The 22,059-nt window shown below is 45.5% G+C and overlaps 1 protein-coding gene across 1 annotated transcript; it reads right to left on the bottom strand.

Moving 5' to 3' along the window:
• Window positions 1–1,931: 1,931 nt before the first annotated feature.
• LOC139328025 (transmembrane protein 47-like) lies at window positions 1,932–21,413 on the bottom strand. The gene is made up of 3 exons (XM_070958145.1): window positions 20,994–21,413; window positions 9,825–9,965; window positions 1,932–6,624 (listed from the first exon to the last, which is right to left on the bottom strand). Exons 1-3 carry the CDS (start codon window positions 21,220–21,222, stop codon window positions 6,446–6,448), a joined length of 549 nt encoding a protein of 182 aa, XP_070814246.1. The 5' UTR covers window positions 21,223–21,413; the 3' UTR covers window positions 1,932–6,445.
• Window positions 21,414–22,059: the final 646 nt, after the last annotated feature.

Genomic DNA, 22,059 nt, shown 5'->3' with positions numbered 1-22,059 from the left:
GTCAGAAAAGACCAGATTTCCAGGGAGTGTTAATAAGTTATTCTTTAAATCTTTCAGTATGAGGACGAAGTCAAATTAACCCTGAAGAAACTAAAGAAAAGAAAATAATGACATTTTCTTATCTGTAATCACATTCAGCAGGTGACAAATTTCGGTTTTATTGGGTCAACTTGCTAAAAGTTATTTGGAGGTTAACACTAAACATCATACCTGCTAAATATTAGCATATTAGCATCATGACTGTGGCAGTGGTAGAGCAGCATTTAGCTCAGCCTGACAGAGACATGGCCTTTAACTCTTCACAGGCAGTGATGGCAGAATGTGGACAGCAGGGGGCAGTGTGGGCACAGGTTAGGCAGCACAGGATGAATCTGTGCTGTAAAGTAGGCCAGGGAGACTTGGAAAGATGTTTTCTGAAGACGCCTCCCTCAGGGCTGAGCGAACAACAAAGGAGCCGCAGTCGGTTGTAAAAGAACGAAGTGGAGCACGGGAGGTAGGAACGATGTGGCGTGGTGCGTTATTGTCACATCATGCAGCCACTGTCAGGTGGATCAATGACACACAGGTGGAGTGTGTCACTGAGAGGTTAGGCGTGCTGCTCCACAGCCGACCTCCGACCCTCCTGGAGGTGTTTGGCAGCAGTCGGCCTGCAGAGGAGTAGTTTCACTGGAGAGGTCAGAGCTTCCAGTTTGTCAGCCGCTCTGTAGAAATGAGCTGTGACTCTGCTCAGTGGCTGTGCTGTATTTTTCTCATGAATGAGTAATGAGGCGAAGACTTTTCAGAGGCAATTTGTGGTTTTGAAGGTAAGCAGCAGCCAAAAGACACATCTCTGCGTCAGGTGACAGGAGCTGTGGACTCCTGGAAAAGGCTTCAGCTCCAGGAAGTGCTGCATTAAAACCAACTGTTACGTAACTTCAGAGGGTCTCCTCTCGCAGTGATTGATGCTCCCTGCAGTGAAGTGCGCCTGTCACGGCAGCTATCATGAAGCATTTTACTCCTAACAACGCGTCTTTTTGTCACTCACGGGCTGGTAACAGCTGCCTTCTCAGCCAGAAAGATCTCTGTGGGTCCAAATTTGCTTTTTTTTTAGCTGAAGACTGCAGCCATTGTTTTGGTCATGTGTTCGCTCTGGCTCTGTGGAGCCTTTCCTTATGTTGGTAATTGGCACTACAATTCCTAATTGGCAGGAGGAGTGCTTTCTAAGAAGCATCCTTGAGAGCAAGCGAGTGAGAAACTGGCAACAAATATCATCTCTGACGTGTTCATTCAGATAATGAGGTGAAAGTAGTCCTCTTTTTGGAGTTAACCAGTGATCGAGCCATGCAATGAATGAAGCTTTTGTTTGGTTCATTCAAAGCGTTCGAGGCGGAAACCGTCACTGAGAACATCTCAGATAGAAACAAAACAAGTCCAGCTTTATTCAGAAAGTTTCAGATCAAATTTGACTAAAAATATCAATAAACTGAACGTTTACGACCTGAATGTGTTGCTAATCCAGCGCAGACGGAGGAGTGGACTGTGGACATGCAGGACAGTCTGCTGCTGTGTGTGAAATAAGGTGCGTCAGTTCGATTCCCACTGCTGTGAACTTCAAACGTTTAAAGCAGCCTTTAAATGATTAAACAGAGGCGCGCGCACACACACACACACACACACACAGTCACCTGGAAAAGCCCACTTTGCAGCACAGCCGATGGCAGACAAGACGGCATAAAGACGGACGTTGATGAACCAGAATATCTTGACCTAGATTTGTCTTTTTGGCGAGTCCCCTGGCTGCACTCGGTCTCACTGCTGGCCTTCCCTCTGCAGGACGCTCTCGACCGTATCGCGCTGCTTCTATGAGATTACAGTGAACGTGAAATAAACATGACAGTAGCCGTTTCAGAGCCGAGTGAAGATCAGGAAAGAAAGAAGACGTGACACACAATGAGACGTTCTGTTCAGTGTTTTAATGTGCCAACGTACAAAGAGATAAATGCTGATTACTGACATCTCTACAATGGCATCTAAAACATGCCAACACACATGCACACACACACACACACTCTCCCTCTGTCATTCACACGCACACACACTTCCTAAATCCCTATGCACATCATTAGACACTTTTTCTCTCCAGTCTACTGGGAGATGCTGCATAAAACAGAGCTGTCTCTGCTTGCCAGCCTCTACTTCTCATCAGTAAATTAATAACCAAATAAATGCTAATAACTACGAGTCAGACCTGGGATAAAACATACGAGGAACCGGCATCGGTCAGGCACCCCGGGGGCCGCAGATAATAAGTAGAACCTATTAAAGGGCACTTGTGTTTTTGCAGCCAAGCTCATGTGGGCCGAACACAAATAATCTTATTTACCCAGAACCACACAGAAGCGCTTCATTAAAAATCAAAGCATGTGGGTCGTTTTTGAAACTGGTGCAAACATATTTGCATTGTCATTTAGAATCAGAGGCTCATAATTACAACCGACGTGACATTGATTTCTGCTCCCAATTAAGAAATCAAAACACACGGCGACTTTGAATGCATCTGCTCGGCCCTGAAGGCTGCAGCTACCGGAGGAAGCTGGGGTGTGCTCGTTTTGGGCGCCGCGAATCAGAAAACGTAGCATTTGTCACTTTGAATGTTGGATAAAAGATGTACTAACAGCAGCAGCTGCACAATGTTAAACTACCTGACGAAATCAAGCCGTACGTCTTTGATCTGAAGCTATCTGGCGGGGGAGATAAATCCCCTGCTGGGCGTTTAGGAAGTGTTTATGTGTTTGGCAGGTAAATTAAGAATACAGGTGCTGTAATACCAGACGAGCACTGTAGATCAAGAGCGCATCACATGTCTTACATCAAATTTCTGCACATAAAAACCAATGTTTGTTTTGAATTTTCAAAGTAATGAAGTGTTTCAGAGAGAGATCCGTTCCTGTAAATCTTAACCCAGGTCTCACAGTGTTAGTGCCTAAGGCTCTTTTACACCACCAAAGCACAGAGACGTTTCTAGGTAGCAAAAACACCCTCACTAAGCTGTGATTGGACAGAATTAAATACAGTAGCGGCCATATCAAATATCGTACTGGCGGCGATGATCTCTATTACAGCACTTCCTCGCTGTCAGGACTTTTGTTCCGCTCCGCCCGCGTGGACTAAACACACCGAGTCAGGTGACGCAGAGTGTTTCATCCACGACCTGACAGAAAACCTGGTGACCCGACAAAGCTAAACACTGATTAACCGGTGCCCCTCCGCTGAACACGGCGGGCTGCGACATCTTTCTGATAAAATGCTGAAGAGCAGGGTCACATGCTGAAAAGCACCCGCTGACCCGTAGAGCTGCTATGACTAATGGAGTAATGGCTGCAGCAGCAGCGAGCGCCGCTTCTGCTTTCACTCAGTGCTAAATAAAAAGATGGCTGAACTGTGACAACCTGTCACTGTATGTAAAAAAATCCACATGAAAGCATTGAAGTTTGGGGGCTTTGTGCCCCTCAGAAGACCCTACTTTCATTTAACATCCATCAGTTCAGTACAACTAATGAGAATATACACAGTGTGAATTTACAAGAGCCTCATGACAGCCTGAAAGACCTGTGAAGTGAGATTAAGTGGCTTTAGCCGCCACCACATCCTGCCCACATGTTTACTCTTTAGTAACGCTTTAAATCTCAGTCTGCAAATTACAGCGTGACGTTTCGCACATACAGGGTACCAACAAGCTGGTCAGCTGAGAAGCAGGTGGAATAAGGGGATGACACATCTGTGGTTAGGGGTGTGCATTAAAAGTACTTTTTAAACCCACATTAGCTGATTTTTTAGCCATTTTGGGGCAAAAGTGTTGACATATCATCAGCTTTTAGGTCGATACAGTGAACCTGTTAGCAATCAGACACTTACTTACATCCAGGAGCAGCATTAGCATAGTGGTGTTTCTGGCCACCTGATGAATGCACGTCCTGTGTTGACCCTCCTTTCAGCTCTGTTTTGGTCTCCACCAACTCCTGAGAAAAAATATCTGTCTCTTTAGCTGCTACACACTCCACTCTGTCCACCAGCTGGCTGTAGATATTTATAGAAAGAAAATACTCACCATGTAATTAATGTCAACTTTAAGTTGATACCAACCAACTCTCTAACCTTCTTCTTCTTCTTTGTGCTTGCATATTTATCCTGTTACAGGTGGCCAGTGAATGTCTCATTGATACCGTGCATATGCAGAATGACTGCGCTGTAATTTGTGGGCTGTGATCTAAAACTTTCTGGAAATCTTCCAGTCAGCCCTGCTGTCACAGCGACAGGCACAACTGCCAAAAACGACTACAAGTTTTCCTCATCAGCGACAGGAAATGATCCCGTGTCACTTCATAGAAACTAAATGGACTTCTGTCAGCTGCGTGAGTCGCGCGGCGGCTGCACAGCTCTACATTTGTTAAGGTGGCGAGGGAGGCAGCCTGGATCCTATTTCTGGGTGATGGCTGCTTGACAGCTCCACGGTAAATATGTGACAATGGAGAGCACAGACGAGACAAACGTAAACCGGAGAATTCTTTTACATTCGACTGCCTGTGCACTTTTGAAATTACAGAGTGTTTTGAAGGAAGATTGGAGGTCGCAGGGTTCGGAGAGTAAATCAGCACACAGGGGAAGTTGAATTTACACTTCGGCGGGGAGTGTTTTGCACAACGAAAGCAAAAAGTGGGTTTGTCACCTGCTTTATTGCCCAATTTGGAATTTGAAAAACAGTATAGCATTTGCCTCTTCATCCATATTTACACCCACAAATTGTGTTTGATCCATGGCTGCCACCCAAACAACCGATGATGAGGAGCAAACCCCGGGGGCTGGGAAACAGGGGAAATCTAATAAATACAGTTTAAATTCAAATCAGCCTGTTGGGACATGAAAGCAGTGATTATCAGATGATTTTTTCCACATGGAGGTGATGCTTTGATGCATACAGTCCTACTCTTTGTCTACAGTGTGTGTCCCAGCATCCTTTAACACAGGCTGATATTGACATTTGCTTGTCCAACAGAAGACGTGTGTCCGTCCTCTCTTCTCTCCACCAGCGTCTGCACACACTGGGCGCAGTGCTGATCCCTGACATTTACTGCAGACAAGGCAACAGCAGTTTGGCGTTAATGAAACGTGGCCTGAACTTCTCAGCAGATAAACCGATCCAGCTCGAGCGGCCATGTTTACATGCACACAATGAGGCATTGATTCTTCACTCAGGGACTCGTCTGAGTTATAATCCTTTGTTGGATTAACAATTGATTTCTATCTTGAAATTCAGTTTTTACAGTACATGCATATACTTTAGTCAATCCTTTTCCCATTTACCGTCTTCTGCATAATCAAATAATTAGCTCCTAACTTTCTTAAACTATTGATGTCCATGTAAACATGTCCACTGAGAGACCGGTTTCTGTCTGCGTCGCGTCCACAGACAGGATGCAGAGGAGCCGCATCCGAGGAGGAGGGACGCTCCGAACGTCACAGTGTGGAGAAACTCGGCTCAATACGGGATCGAATTTTAGCAGACCCTCGGAGGCGGCTGAGCGCAGCCCTGTCTCACACTTCCGACCACGGCTAATCAATCATGACAGCTGCATGTGCACGCCCTGTGGGTTGCCGCGGTAACAGACAAGTGGGTCGATAACAGAATATTGAGCGGGCGTCTTTATTTTATCCCTCCCTCCTGCTTACCTCCCCCCAAGAGGAATCTATCTGTCTTATGAGAAAGTTGTGAGGCGCGACTGCAGCATGTGATGCTCTTCCGCGTCCTTGTGAAAGTTTAGGAGCTGATGATGAACTGACGGAGCGGGAGACGGATTTCCAGCCCGAGATTTGATGTGTACAGGTGAGGACACACGTGCCTTTGCATGTGCATGCGTGCTTGAACGTGCAGCGAAAGCCTCTCGGTCAAACATCCTGTTTCTTAAGTAACAGAATCAATAGGTTGAGTTGTTAGTAGCGACATAATGAGAGTAGCTCTTGCAGTTAAATTCACAGGGAGGAGAGAAGCGGCGGCGTCACTGCAAACCTCCGTCCTTTGTTACTGCGGGGCTGTCAGTTCTCTTAGTTGTGTCACAAGTCCTTGGAATAAACTAGTAGGACTCCTTTCCACCCCCCAACCCCTCCCCAGAGCTGACCTGGTGACGTTCGGCCTGTTGAGTTCAAATACCCACCAGCTTAAGTGCTCACACTTCTGTTGACTGAGGCACAAAAAGAAATCCACTGAACGCGAGCTTGACCCCCTGAATTTCCCCGGGGTGGGGGGTGGGGGGGCTTCTGGCGATACAGTTATTGGCTCCAATCCGGTGTGTAGTATTCCTGACAGTTCTTGGGAATTGAGCCGTTAAAGTAAAATACCCCCAAACCCCCTCCTCGCCCCCTCAGTACCTCTCCAAGCATGTGAATGTCGAGTCCTCGGCTTGAATCAGAGCTAGTAATACTCCTCGTAGTTCTTGGGGTTGAGGCAGTAAAGGATTCCCCCGCCGAAGGAAAAGATGGTCCCCCCCCAGGCCAGGCCGTAGCCCCAGTTGAACTCGTGGTAAATCCTCAGGTTGATGCTTTCGATGAACTTGATAGGGTAGAGGACCAAGCTGCAGGCCTGGAGGACAACTGGAGGAGACGCGCAGACAGTAAGTACAAGACAAAGCATCACTTCTTCAAATAACAGCTACAGGACATAACTGTGGGAGGGGGGCACATGCAGTGGGAGTAAATGAACGCTAGCACAAACCTCAAAATTAATGGCTGAAAAATGCTCAAGCTCGAGCACATAATTAGCTATTAGAGCCTTTAGCTATCTGGTCAGAGCGCAGGATTTTAGTAAGATTTCGGTGGATGGTTTTTCACAGAAGTGGGCGAGAAACAAATTCTCGTCTTGGTGAGACAGCTCATGCTGTTACTCTGTGTTTAGGGCTATTAATGAATATTGCAAAAGCTTCTCAGGCTCTGCGATCACTTTAGTGATAGCACAGATGTGGAGTATCAGTGTGGAAGTCGGTGACAGCTGATAGACATTGTTAAGTCTATTGTTTCTCTGAGAGAAACATCACAGAAATGGGTGCAGTCGCTTGTCATGATCCTTTGCAGCTGATAAACAGCATTTATTCATCTTTTATTGAAAGCTTCTTGTGAGTCTGTACACCCTGCAGGCATCTGCTGTCAGACATCTATCCACTGGTATATTTTGATGATTGGAAGCAGATATTCTATACATGCTAACATTTGCTGAACGAATATGGTGAACAAGCTGCTCGTCTCCATTTATGAGACTGTGTCAATGCGCTTTTCACCCACCTACTGCTCGCACACCCATGATTTTTGATCATGCAGAAGGTTAGAAAAAATAAGAATTCATTTTACACAGATTGTAGTCAGTGTCTATCTTTAGTGCAGCTCTTACAGCAGGAGGTCTCGGAAGTTTATCAGAAGTTTGAGGATTTTCTCTTTGAATCAGACTTTCACTTGACTTTCACTTTCTCTGGAGCTGGCGCAGCACTAAAATGACATCATGCCGAGATAGGCCTGGCTATTCCAGCTTAGGCTTTCATCCTTTGGAGGGATGTGCACACACATCTGCATCAGTGGAACAGCCAATAGAAACGCCCGTTGTCTAATATGACACGTGATTGGCCAGAGAGTTTTCTCTCATCGCACTTGAATTAAAATGTGCTTGCAGATATTTTTGCCCAATGACACTATAAATAAACTGCCTGCCACAGCTTTAATTACTGAATCAAAACACACACTAATGTTTAACACCTGTGGGTTCATGGGATTTGGTCCCCGACTGTAACACTTTTTAATCAATCACGTACAAAACAGTTCAGAAATGCTGGAAAAATAGCAGAAATTAGCATCGACTAGGTTGAGAAGAGAGTCGCGAGCCCTCAGGGGATGTCATTTAGCTCTGTTTAGTTCATTTAGCACATTTCAGAAAAACAAAATAAATCAAACTTGATCAGGCAGGAGGGGAGGAGAGGGGATGATGGTGGGGAGAGGAGCTGGAGGGATGAGACAGGGTGGGTCAAAGGAAAGAGGACGAGTTTAAGGAGGGATGGAGGGCGGCGATGGGGGAGTAGAAGGGGGGAGAACGGGCACAGAGATAGATGTTTAAAACGGGAGGGGGGAGAGAGAGATGGATGGCAGTGGAACAAAGGGGAACACATCAATCGATATTTCTTCAAAGGGAATTCATCTTGGGGGAATGTAAACAAGCTCTGGCACTTTCCTGCACAGGAAAAAAAAAAACATGGAATACATAATATCCAAAAAGATGCAAATATTAACACAGATGGTGTGAAAAACAAGCCTGAAAGAGGTAGCCGGTTGTTAAGAAGTGCGCATGTGATCTCTCATTCACTGAGGGCTCTTTTATAGTCCACCCGAAAACACTCCGGCTCTGCGCTTGGCTTTTAAGACGTCCTTTAGAGAGTTTGTTTATGTCCCTTCGTGGGGAAAACAAGCACATTATGACAGCTAGTCTCTTTGTTTGTTTGCATGTTAAGAATACACACACTACTGATCTGTTTTCCAAGCTCCAAAATGATGTCTGAGGATGTGGTTAAACATTAAATCCTTGGTTTAAGCACAAGCACAAGTTTATCGTAGAGAAGTTCAGCAACACATTCGGTTTGAATCAGTTCAGGTTCTTGGTCAATTTTGAATTAATTTCCCAAGTACAGCACAGTGTTTTGTTCCCAAACAGCATCAACAGAACGGTCTGAATTCGTGCCTCTGACTGGATTCCTTTGTATAATAGTGGCAGCTGAGGCCTCATATTTTAAGCCTCCTGCCAAACTTGATGGAAAAACAACATGATTTTTGTCAGAAACCAAACTGAAATCAGTCATCATGCCGCCCTGTAGCATCATTATATTAGCCGGGAGACTGTTGAGGATATCTTAAGCAATGAAATGAGAGTTTACAGGAGGGAAGAGTACTCGCAGAACCACTTTATACCTCGACATGTATTCATGCTGGAAATGTCACACTGTCTGTTTGCTTTGCTGAGGCTGAAGCCTGAAAAGCTCTCCAATCATCACAGCATGCAAAATGTTTCTATTTCAATGAGCAGCCAAATGTCAGTCCAAACATAATAAGGATGTTTCATTCAAATCCGCTGCATTTTCATGTCTCTCACATGCTTTGGAAGTGTTTTCCAGGAGAAGAGGACTCCCAGTTCATGAAAAACCACACAGCTTCTGTAAATCTCAATCACGTTAAGTTAAGAAGATTTCCTCTTCAGCGTTGTGTCTCACTCCTGCGGTTCGCACAGCATGACAGGCAACACATCCAGCTTTGCAAAATGAAACATTTCACGCCTAAAAAAAATGAAATTTTCCAATTATTCCTGGGAGGTGAGGAAGGGGAAAATGGAAACTTGACAGTTGTCCAACTGGAGATTGGAGCTGGCTGGGGAAATTAAACGGACAGGCGTGACACTCCGCTCCGACCCCGCTGCGACCGACTCATAAAATAAGATTTTCTCTAAATTAGGTTGAGGGAGAGGAGGAACTGTGTGTGTGTGTGTGTGTGTGTGTGTGTGTGTGTGTGTGTGTGTGTGTGTGTCAGGGTGTGTGCCTACTTAATGAGTAAGTAAGGATTATCATTTAAATGCATGTCAGTTTTCAATGTGATTACCCTGCAACCTTCCAGTTACCTTGTCTAAATTGGCTGATTAAGTGTGTGTGTGTGTGGGTGTGTCATTAGGTGTGTGTATTTTAGCACATAATGAGTGTGTGGCCTTCGACCCAGGACTGGTGTAATTGTCCATTGACTACAGTTCATTATGTGTGTGTGTATGCGCTGACCTGCGGCGAAGAGCATGAAGGCGACGGGTGCGTAGAATCGCCGTCTCGTGCCGATGCACACGGCAACCAGAGCGACCAGGAATGACATCAGCACCAGGGCTCCACCCCCTAGCAACAGGGCCAGCGTAGCAACCTGCCAGTCTGGAAAAGGGAAGGAGGGAGGAGAAGGAACGAGGGAGGAAGGTGGATGGAGAAAGTGGCGAAGAGGAGAAGAAAGTAAGGGAAGCGGCACACATGCAGCATGTTGCATAAAAACATTAAGAGAAGATTCATGAATAAATGCAACACAGTGAAAACACACCAGAGCTAAAAATGAAATGCACAAGACCTCGAGGGCGGTCTGGGGAGGCATATTATTTTATTTGACATTTTATATCCACCATCAAGAATGCTGATTGGACGGAGAACAGGGAGGGGGGTGAGGATGGAAGAAGGAAGAAGGGAAGGTACAACAAAGGAAGGAACAATCAGACAGAAGGGAATCAAAGGAAAAAATAAGGGAAGGAAGAAGGAGAGCATAGGTACATGTAAGGAAAAAGGGATGAGAGAAAGGGGTGAAGGGGGAAACAAAGGTGAAGACACAATGAGGAAGAATGATGAAAGCATGAAACACAAAAGAGGGTGAAGGAAAAAGAAGGAAACAAGGAGGGAGACAAGAATAGAAAAAAGGATGGAGGGAGGAGAGAGGAAGGTGGGATGAATCAAAGGATGTGGAAGGAAAGAAAGGGAGAAAAGGAGTGACAAGAGTGTGAAATAAAGGCAATGGAGAGAGAGAAGCAAAGGAGGAACAAAGAAAGAGGAAAACAGGAAAAAGGGAAAGAGGGAACAGGGAGGAAGTTACGCAATTAAGGAAACAAAGAAGAGAGTAAGAGCAGGGAGGAAAGGAATGGGAGTAAGGAAAGAATGCTGGGAGGGAAAAAGAAAGGTAAGACAGGCAGGTGAAGGAAGAAAAGGATGGAAAGCAACGGGAAAGTGAGAAAGTGGATGGGAAAGGAGGAAAGAAGAAAGGAAGAGACAGATGGAAGGAAGGTGGAAGATCAAGGTGGAGACAGAGGGAGAAAATGAACAAAGTAAAGGCAATGAAAAGAAAGCCAGGAAAGAAAGACAGAAGGAAGGAATGATGGAGAACAGGTGATGATGTTAAGGAAGGCAAGGAATAGGAAGAAGAAAGGATGAGTGAGGGAAGGAAAGAGTAAAAAGGTAGAGAAGCAAGAAAGAAAATAAAAGAGCAAAGGAGGAACAAATGACCAGCCACAAAAAAACAAAGGGAATCGAGGAACAAAGCGTATTTGAGGGAAAAAGGAAGAGACAAGTTAAAGTGAGATGAAGAGAGGTTTTGTGGCGACGAGGCGGCGAGCATCTCCGAGAGGGTGATGGGTGATAAAAGAGGCATAATGTTACAAGGACAAAGAGAGGGCAGCGTGGAAAGTAACACCAAAAGGAGGAGAAAAGGAAGAGAAGAAGAAGGGTGGCGAAGGTAGAGGGAGAGGGCGGGGGGTGGAGGAGGAAAAGGAGGTGAAGAGGGCATGAAGGGGCTGGGGACAGCGCTGAGTGAAAGTAATGAAGAGACAGAGCACTTACTATACCTGAGCTGACAAAAAGCCTCAGCTAAAAAGCTTTGCTGGCATGTTATCAAAAATCTGTCCGCATCTAGGCTATATATAGGGAGCACTCTGAAATAACACACACACACAGATACATGGTCACATACAAACACACACCCAAGTACCACATATCACATCAAACGCCTGCATTATGGTCAATAAAAAGAGGCAACGTTGTCAGACCTGAATTGAGGCGAAGACGCAGACGGAAATGCTGGAAATGTTTTAGCCTGAGTGAGACCGGGCGCTAACCGAGCGTTACTTCAGCGGACAGAGAGAAATAAGACGTCGTGCAAGAGTTAGGCCTGTTGAAGGTGGACAAAAGCTCTCCTTGCTAGCCAGCTAGCTAGCCTGTGCTAATAGCCCATTGACGGGCCTATTGACATTCAATTATAACGGCTAATGTTAGCAAACCTAAGAGTGATTGCTGTTACCATTAAAGTTGCTGTAATGTCTGTATCTGATTAGCATGCTGAAACATTTCAATGAGCAGATATGAGCTAAATTTACAGCTTCCTCCGTTTTCAGTTCTCTGGCGGTCTGTTCTCTCAGGGGTCATCGCTGTCCAGATGGTCTGCTGTTGGTATCTGCGGGAAATCAGCGTATCAGCGTTTGCTTCTCGCTCTGCTGTGAGTGAATCGCGGCTATTCCGCTGGAATTAATTGATTGCACTGCAAAACCTCTCCATTTTAAATGCTGGTGTGACTGGGCACTTTGGGGCCCACACACACACACACACACACACACACACACACACACACACACACACACACACACACACACACACACACACACACACACACACATCGTCATGCAATCCATCTGAGCTCGGAGCGAGAAAAGAGATTTGACCATTTCTTTAACCTTTCATTCCACCTGTCTGCCTTCACACTGTGATCAGATGTGATGCTGTCAAATTGGCTGGGCTCTTGTAAGCTGCTGTAAAACCTATTTCTGTACCGCGCAGCTAAACTAGGAGTCGCTACGTTAGGCGTTAAATAAATAAAATAATCTGCGCTCGGACATGCAGCTCTTAAAAGGCAAACTTCAATGAAAAGCGTCTGAGGCAGAAATGTAGCCGTCAGTGTAGATGCAAAACCAACGCACGGTCACCGGCATCAACAGCAGGCTGCACTGCAGGGCTATTTAAGTCGATTTATTTTTTATTTTCCAGCTATTTAAGGTGTGTAAATGCAGGCGATGCCTAAATTTACGAGCGCGGTATAAAAGCTTATGAAAGATGGATGGTGGAGGGGAGAGATAAGGAAAGATGAGAGATTTAGATGCAGAGGGAGGGAGAGAAATGGAGATGGAGGTGAAAGATGAGATGGAGTGGTGGGCAGTGGGAGGCAGAGAAGGAGGGAGGAAATTAAAGATGAGGGAGAGCAGAAAGAAGAGATAAAAAAAAAGATAGATCTTTGGTACAGCCACGAGGATCTGGTCACACAAATGCAAAGCAACCAGAAAGAGTTTAATTTCACTTTGAGTGATGCTGCTGATTAAGATGGTGACACCGGAGGTCGTTTCCTGGACAAACACCTTTGCAGGTTTATTAAAACCTTTCCTGGCAGCAACAAAATATTCCCACACCAAAGCCTTTGAGTCCGATAGCTTCATATTTTAGTTGAAGCACTTCAGGCGAAATCTTCAGCTCGGTGACTTCCCTGGTCACTCTGTGGAAGCAGCTTCAGCCAATCAGAGGTCAGCGTGGAACAGACGGGCATCAAATAACCAAACGCTCAAGCACGCATGTCTCAGCGGCGTGCGTTGAACTTTTGTCAACACGTTCCCCCTCAGCAGAAGCTCTACGAGGCGCGGAAATCAAACGCACGTGTTGATTGTGCTTTACAAGCTTAAAGGCGCACAGCGGCAACGCAGCAGCTCCCACACTATCAGACCAGCTTCAGCTGGTTTGGCCAAGTCTGCATGCGTACAACTAACTATAAACTTAAACTACTCTCGAATAAGTCTTTGCTCATTGGTTTTAACAATGAATCCTACTACAGCATGAGCCATGAAGGCTTGTTTACTCCTAGCTCAAGAAAAGGAGGTGATGATTTTGTCAACACCACTGTAGATGATAAAAAAGGAGGAGGGCGAATACACGACCAGTGTCCATCTGCTGCAGTAAACAGTAAACCCTGCACTGAGGACCACTCACAAATGGTCAGAAATAACACACATTTGGTGTAAAGTCTGCATGGAACTTACTGGGATGGGTTTTATGTAACATAACAAGAGGCCTTGAACTGTTTCACCGCTGCAGTCCATCTATTTCACACACAACAGCAGCTTTAAAACTCTGCATACTGTATGCAAAGCCTTCTCTCCCTGCCTCTCTCACACACACTATGGCAGATCTGATATTTTCACACTGCATCAGCAGCTGCACAAGTTTCCATACGTATCTTTTAATCCTCCCTCCTGCTCTCACCCTCACCCTCTGTCGTATACACAAGTTGCAAATTAGCACATTTACCAGTTTCTCACACACATTGTGCCACGTTGTGAGAAATACCTCTTGGAGTAATGTGACTGTTTGCCATGTGACAGGATTACTGCACTGTCACATTTTTTTTCTTTTCTGCAAAGCCACTTCAAGCTGTCACGCTGATTAACTGCTGTAGCTCTTTGGGTTCCTGCAGCCAGAGCAGAGCCCATCAGTCCTGTGGCTGCGCATGTAAAATCAAGAGCACGCACATGAACTACATTTGTCAGCTGCTTGTCATTTTAACACTTCAATCACGGCATTAATTTGAGCCCTGACGAGGTTATTCTAGTCCTCAATCTGTCAACACATACGCCCAGAGCTCAGTACCCGAACAGATACCTTTAAATAAATAAATAATAATTAAAGATGAACACAAAAGGCTGCTGACAAAAGCACGGTGTCAGGGTACAGTGAGGGTGCAGCAGCACCACACAATAACTGATGAAAACAATGCAGACTCCGGGTGCTGGTTTTTCTCTGGATTACGCTCAATCCTGTGTAATTTCGCCACCTTCATGAATTATTGTCACCGGGACGGAGCATAACTGACCTTTCTGAGCTCTTCTGCAGACCGCTGAGCTCCACAGTTTACACAGCGAGACGGGATTTGAAGTTTAGCGGCCGACTAACACGTCTCCAAACGCCTTTTGTGCAGTCATTTGGAGCCAGCGGCAGAGCACCAGAGGTGGAAATGTCGGCCTGCTGGTGAACGCACCTCTTCGGCCTTCTTCACACTGAAATATCTCACAATGATTGAATTGTTTGTCATGAAATTTTGACGATCCCTTCACTTTTCAGCTAAAAATGACTGAATTAATCCAATCGAATGTCTGGATTTTTCTACAGTTTTCTTCTCTTTCCATAGATAATTTAGAATTTATTCATTTAAGACTTTCTATGTCTTGCAACATGCTGCTGCTGTGATACTGTACATGCTTTGAAGAAAGCTTGATTTGCATCCACCAAAAGGATTATGTGTGTTTGGGCACTGGCACATCCCTTTTCCCATCATACCCTCAGCATGTGTGTGTGCATGTGTGTGTGTTTTGGGGAAGGCAAGTGGGAGCTGTAGGTTGCTGACTATTCCCCTGTCTGTCTGCCTGCCACAGAACTGAATGCCACATCATTTCCCATTCCTCGTTGAGCCGCTACAAATAGAACGGGCGTCTCTGGGGGCTGAGCTCACTGAGAGGAGAGATGGAGTCATAGGAGAGGAGGGTAAGGGAAGGAGGGGGTAAGACAGGAGGAGAAGAGGGGGAGCTGAGAAAGGGGAAGAGACATGACCCGGGAGAAAATGGAAAGGAGAGATGAAGATGGAGAGGGCTGAGGAGGATGGAGATGGTGAAATTACAAAGGGAAAATCATTAACATTAGAAATGTAACAATGAAGCCCTCGGGGAGGAGAGAGGGACGGGAAGGAGGGAAGGAGGAGAGGAAGAAAGGAGACAAAAGGGAATGAGGAACAAACAAAAAGGAGAAGGGAAAAAAGAAATGGGAGGACGATTGAGTATTGAGAAAAAGACAATTCATTTAAGAGTACAGATGAAAAAGGCCCGGGGAGTAAAAGCAACGTATGGATCGATAGGCTGATAGAGAAAGATGAGAAGGGCAGAGAGCACACGGAGGCAGCATTTATGGAGGCTTCAGGTCTTCAGCCGTGGCTGATCTCAAGTCTGTGACAACAAAGACCAGTGAACGTGGGTCAAAACAGGCCAAAACTGACAAGACTTTCACTAAATTTTCTTACAATCACATCTTCTGGGACTTATTATACTTAGAATTCCACGCAAAATACAGATATTGTGAGAAAAAGGTATCTCAGGCTGTAACCAAATCCATCAGTGAGCCTGGGAAATCTCCTCTCAAGGTCAGGCGAATGACAGACCTACTGGTAGCAGCGGCACATCTTTTGTTCTCTGCAGTTTGCTGTGCTTTGGTTTCAAAGGCAGCTGTTGCGTCTTGTTTTTTATTCTTTTTTTTTTTTGACTGAAGAACAGGTACGTTTGTTTACCTCGCTGAGTATAAAGCGTGAAATCTAGGAAAATAAGGGAGAGCTGATGAGAAAAGGAGGAAGGTGGAAGGAAAAGCAGGAGGGATGAATGAATACAGGAGGAGGGCAGGAGGCGGCTGAGCTGTAAGGAGAGAATAGAAGTGAGGAGTGACTGCGAGGCACAGAATAAATGGAGAAAGAGAGCAAGTTGGCTTCTAGGTATCACTTCTCAGGGTTCAAACACCTTTCAACAGAGCGTCGGGTGAGTGCGTGACAGGTCGAGGTGCCCCTGATGTCTGCCTATAAGGCCAAACGCCCACTATAAAATTCTTCATCTGAAGCCGTGTCCCATTTGCCAAACATGGGGGAATTGAACTCCAGGATTTCAGTGTGGAGCTGACTTGATCTCATATGCTGGCTGGTTGTCGGTTATTGATGTTCCTGTACTGTCATGAATATCAAAAATCCCCTTAGCCCTTGACAGACATGGATTATGCAACATTGCTTCATCTACGTGTTAAAGTGAGAGCTCTCTCTCGTTCTGGTACATAAGTATTTGCTACGGCTTTCGTCAAAGAGCTGCAGCGTGTGCGTGATATCTGGCACCTCGTACGCCACAGGAAGCGTTGACAGTGGTGAAACGATATGAAGGGAGAGCGGTGATCACCCACACGTTGCATCATTGGTGGATTTTAAAACTTCTTTTATGGTTGAAGGCTTGCTGATGACTAACGAACGTCCTCTTGCAGTTTCATCATTTATTGGACAGCTGCCTGTTTTCTGTTGTCTGACAGAGCACATGAACACAATGACAGACTCTAAACCTGCATTATCTGTTTTTTTGGTAGCAAAAACAAGATGCAGACATGATACACCTTCTACCTATTTACCTATATCCAACATTAATGTAGAGTCATGTTTGTGTCCATCTGATGAAAGCAGTCCAAACTTCACTCGACTTTAAGATCATCTTTGGTCTCCACCAACTCCTCAGAAAAATATCTCACTCCTTAGCTGCTAAACGCTCTACAAGGTTCATCAGCGAGTCGTGAGGTGTTGAGAACGGCTGCCTGCTGCAGCTGGAAACAAGGCTATGAGAGCATTTCACAGCATTTCAACCAAAATGTTGAGCTTAAAAGCAACACCTAACATTATGCTTAGTCATTTGATCCATTGTTAATATAAGAAACACTGATTGTAGCAGCTTAAAGTTGATTTGCTCACTTGCTGTATGTAAACTGTTGATATTCACAATTTAATCCGCTCATCTGACATGAATAATAAATCCAGAATACGAGAAGAATCTCCTCAAAAATGAAGCGACGCTGGGGGCCTCCTGGTTCTCGTCATGTTGGAGCTATCCATCTTTGTAAAACAGCATTTACGCCAACATCCAAACTGCAATTATGACTGGGGAAAAAATACCTCCAAACAGCTCCAAAATATCAGACTTGGCACTTAATAACATGGGCCTGAAAACCAGCCAAGCATGGACGCCTCACGTCAGCCAAAGCCTGTCGTTCAACGTAATTAGATTTAATTTAACCCTCACACGGCCAACTCTCGCGCCGACTATCCATCCCACGTGAGGGGAACATGGGATTCACGCCTGTTTGATGTCATATCTTTAAGTGTTAGTACGCCTGACCTTCAGATTGCTGCTGTGACTTTTACACAGTGACTCAGGCGTTTATTCATACGTTAGACTGTGATGTTAAGCTGCCATCATGAAGCATAGAAGCACGTCTGAGAGGGGCTTCACATACTCATGACAACATCTATACACTATACTCGTGCCTGTATTAGCTAACGTGGAAACTCATATTACAATTACGGCTGCTGGTCTTTACACAATAGATCTGTTTATCTGTGTATTCAGCACAGTGAGATTGTTTCCTTTATCCCTCTGAGTTTCTATCTCAGTCCAATTAATTAGAAACCATGCTGTGCACGTTGTGAACTACAGATCTCTTACTCTGATTGCGGTATTAAATGATCTGTCCGTGCATACATTAAAGCATTTTGCTAGTTGTTGGGGACAAAGGCCGTTTCACAGACGGGATGCTCCCTTGTCTATTTAATCCACAGATGCATATTACACCTAGTCTAATCCCTTGATTTTACTCAATTAAGTCTGTCTCTAAAACTTTACAGAGCCTTGAAAGAGCTAAAGTTATTCTTGTCCTTGTGTGCAGACAAAGCTACGGCTATAAAAGCTGTTACAGGTTTACCACAAAACTCTGCATTATTTTTTAGTAATGGAGAAATAGCAATAAGAAAGATTAAGAATTTTTAAGACCTGGTCAGAGCAGAAAGTGCTACAGCAAAATTAAATCGTGCATCTTTGATTGGAGAAGCTAGCTAGCGGGCTACGTGGTGACCTATTGTAGCTTGTGAGCTAACACGAGCTCCTGGAGAGTCTCTGCACTTTGTCTCTCCAGTTCCGTTATTTCCTCTCGACAATTTGCTCACCATTGAACACCAGTTTGTATTAAACAAAAAGGTAATTGAAGAGGGAAGAGGGATAGTTAACTGTCTCTTAACTGTTCCTCTTTTTGAAGCAGTTTATTAAAAGTGAATGATGCAACATAGCTATGAAGCTCTGACAGCTTCCTCCATTTTTAACTCCCCTCAAATCAGCACTGTGAAGACAGATTGGTAAATATTGGTAAATTGTTCATGATATTAGTCATCCTCGTGTATGTTTCCTTTTGAACAGTGAAACATCCCTGTGCTGATGTGCCGGTGAGCAAGCCAATGCATAACTGGCAACTTCAGCGGGGGCCGCAGGCCAAGCATAGACGCCAGCAGGGGAAGGTGACAAGACAATTTTCCTGCTTCGTGTTATTACAATAAGAGAATCATCACAAGGACTAAAAAGGATGAGCTAAATTAACAGAAACTGCTGCTTTGGCCCGTCTCGAGTGCTGGGACAAGCCAAGGGAGCTGGCACAAGCGGGGAGTGATTTATTTTTCAAGATCAGCGTGTGTGTTGGCCAGGCTCACACACACCTGTCGTGCCAAGACACATAATTAGGCGCAAGTCCTGGTCTGGCTGTTCATGTATGTTTGTCAGACATACAGAAAGAAAGAGAGGTACTGCTGAAAGTTGCGGTCACAGAGCGTGTCAGAGTGTGAGTGTGTGTGTGTGTGTGTGTGTGTGTGTGTGTGTGCATGCAGGTCCTGGGAGAGGAGGTGCAGAGATGTAACAACAGAGAAATCAGAGTGTGACATGAAATATTCAGCTGGGCTTCAGAGGAGACTGTCCAGAAATAGGTCAGCTCAACGTGGTAGCCTCTTATTGGCACAAACACACACAGTCACGCAGCAATTTACACACTGACACACAGACACCCAGACTCCCCTTCGGTCTCACACACACACACACACACACACACACACACACACACACACACACACACACACACACACACACACACACACAGAGTCATACACTCTTTCACGCGCGCACAAAGACAGATAGGAGAATAGATAGATGGTGTCTGTCACAGTGTCTGGCAGCTTAAAGACCTCTTAAATGATCCCTTTTTAATGTCCCCATGTGTAATTAGCAGCAGTCAGCTCCTGGTGTCACAGTGGTGGTAAATAAAGCCACTTTCACCTCAATTAAAGTCACGCTCGTGAACTCTTGTTTCCCTGGAAACCAATCCAACATCCACGATCAAGCCCTCCTCTCCCTCCCCCAAAACTGCCAGACCTCTCCCGGGCGCGACAAGGCCGTTTTCTAGACAACAAAAGAAGGGTGAGGATAGTAAAAAAAAAAAAAAAAGTAGGAGTGAGACAGGATGAGCTCTATATCGAGCATCCACCCCGACCCCCACCCCTCGCCTTCCTTCCTTCCTTCTCCTGTGTTGACAAATGAATTAATTAGGCGCAGGTAAGCGGCAACACCCAGGAGAGTTGAAGGGCTTTACCTTGAAAGTGGTGGCAGTTTTGCAGCATTAATAATCTACATGGTAATCATTACAAAGAAGCTGAGAATGCACTTCATAGCACACCGGCCCACCGGTTTGTTCAGGTGTGTGAACACTTTTTAGTGTCTAGACATTCAGACCGATCCTCTAACAGACGTTATCACGTACGAGATGCCTTTTCACCATTTACTTTTAACATTAATGAAAATTAAAATTGCATTTAAGGTCTGCAGCTGAATTTAATCTGCCAATTATTTTCTATATTAATCGATTCGGTTAAAAAACAAACTGGCCGAAAACATTGGTGACATCAGTCCCAGTCTCTAAGATCTTAAATTTACTATCAGAAGAGACAAAGAAAAACAGAAAATATTCACATTTAAGAAGCTGGAACCAGCGCATTTTTTTATTACCACTCAAATTATTAATTGTAAAATCTGCTGCCTAATAATTTCTGGATGATCACGGAATGGTTTCAGCTCTGAAGTACTCATAAATATGCTGTTCACCTCTTTGTGTCAGGCACTCGCCTACTCCTTGCCGCTCATGCGCCCCCCTGACTGAACCTGTGGCCTCATGTGCGCCCATTAACATCAGGGTTAGTATTTACCACACGTTTGTGTTTTCAAAATGTCACGTCTGCAGCTTTCTGAGTGAGGAAAGAGGAGCTCTGAGAAGGAGACGGCATTCAGCTGTGCTGCAGGTAGAACTGAGTCAGTTTAGAGCATTTGCAGTCTTTGTAGTAGAAATAGAAATAAAAAAAACAGAAATCATTTTGAGTGCAATTTTATCACTCCAACCTTTTCCTTCACTTCACCTCTATGATAATTCATGTGGAGGCACGGGTCGACTGGCTGTCAGGAGGGGGCTTTGTTATGGTTGATGGAGTCACTACACCGGTCAGGACAATGCCTTCCTACAGCTTGTTGAGAATATTGTCTTGGGGTATTTTCCGACGGCGTCCCTCCATCATCATGATTGGTTTCACTATCATTCAGAACAACTCATTGTTCTCTGCTACATAACGAGCTCCTGTCAACACACGGTAACTATCCTCTATCCTGTCCCGTGCGCGCCGGACAGGATAGATGAAGCGGCTGTTAGGACTCTGTGAGCCCCTACATTGTGACTTTCCCCCCCTCTCATTACCTGAGCCCAGCGTGCTGTTGCACTGCCAGTTGTCGGTGCTCGCAGGCTTCCAGCAGGACTCCCACAGGGACAGGTAGTACTGGTCGTCGGCAGTGACCCACGCCGGGCTCATCACGGCGCCCACATCCAGGCAGAGCGCAAGGAAGACGCACACCAGCCCGACCAGCTTCAGCGGTGTCAGCGGGGAGCTGCGCGCCGACTCCTCCGTCTCGGTGACAGCAGACGACATGGCGGGGCGGGAGAGGCAAAGAGGGGGATCGGTTCCACGATGTGTGTGTCTGAGTGTTGGTGTGCCCCTTTCAGACGGTGTGTGGATGTATGGAGAGAGAGAGTTGAGCGGGGATGTCTGGGCTGAGTTGCTGCTGCTGCTGCTGCTGGTGCCGCCGCAGCCGCCTGCGTTGCGCGCTGGACGGACGCTGCGCCTGTGAGCGCCGCTGCCGCCGCGCACCGTTTACAGCGCTGACGTCAAGGCTCCGAGGGATCAGCAGGTGCTACAGGGTCCTAAAGAGAGAGAGGAGGGGTGGGGGGCGGAAAAGAAACGCCACTTAATCAGGGCCGCAGCTAGGATGTGAGAAATAAAGAGGCACCCACCAAACTCTGTACAATTTTGAGAGTATTTAAGGTCCAGTGCGGAAGACTTGACACAATACTCATAGTTGTGTTGTCATTGGTGTATAATCACCTGGAAATAAGAACAGTGTGTCTTTCCATCTACACAGTCCACCATGTTTCCATAGTAGCCCAGAATGGACATACCATAAATCAACACTAGAGGGCATCCTTCACGTTTTTCATCTACGTTGTCTCATATTTAGTCAAAAATACTGAGATGACTTTTGAGATGATTTTCTGCAGCCTGACCCTTACTCATTTACTCCATTCTCTGTTTTATCTTTTAACTTCTGGTCACCATTGCTGGCTATAATAAACAGGAAAAAAGTCATGGCCCAAAACATACATTTCTAAATGCTGGGAACACACACTTATTATCCACACTTATGAGGCGGTTGTATGACCTGACATAACCTCATCCTCCACGGATGCCATCTTTAAAAAAGATGAGCTT

Source organism: Chaetodon trifascialis, chromosome 24, assembly GCF_039877785.1.
Source record: "Chaetodon trifascialis isolate fChaTrf1 chromosome 24, fChaTrf1.hap1, whole genome shotgun sequence".
Classification (NCBI taxonomy): domain Eukaryota; kingdom Metazoa; phylum Chordata; class Actinopteri; order Chaetodontiformes; family Chaetodontidae; genus Chaetodon; species Chaetodon trifascialis.
Note: the sequence above shows the minus strand (reverse complement) of the source record. Positions and strands in the feature narration are given on the sequence as shown.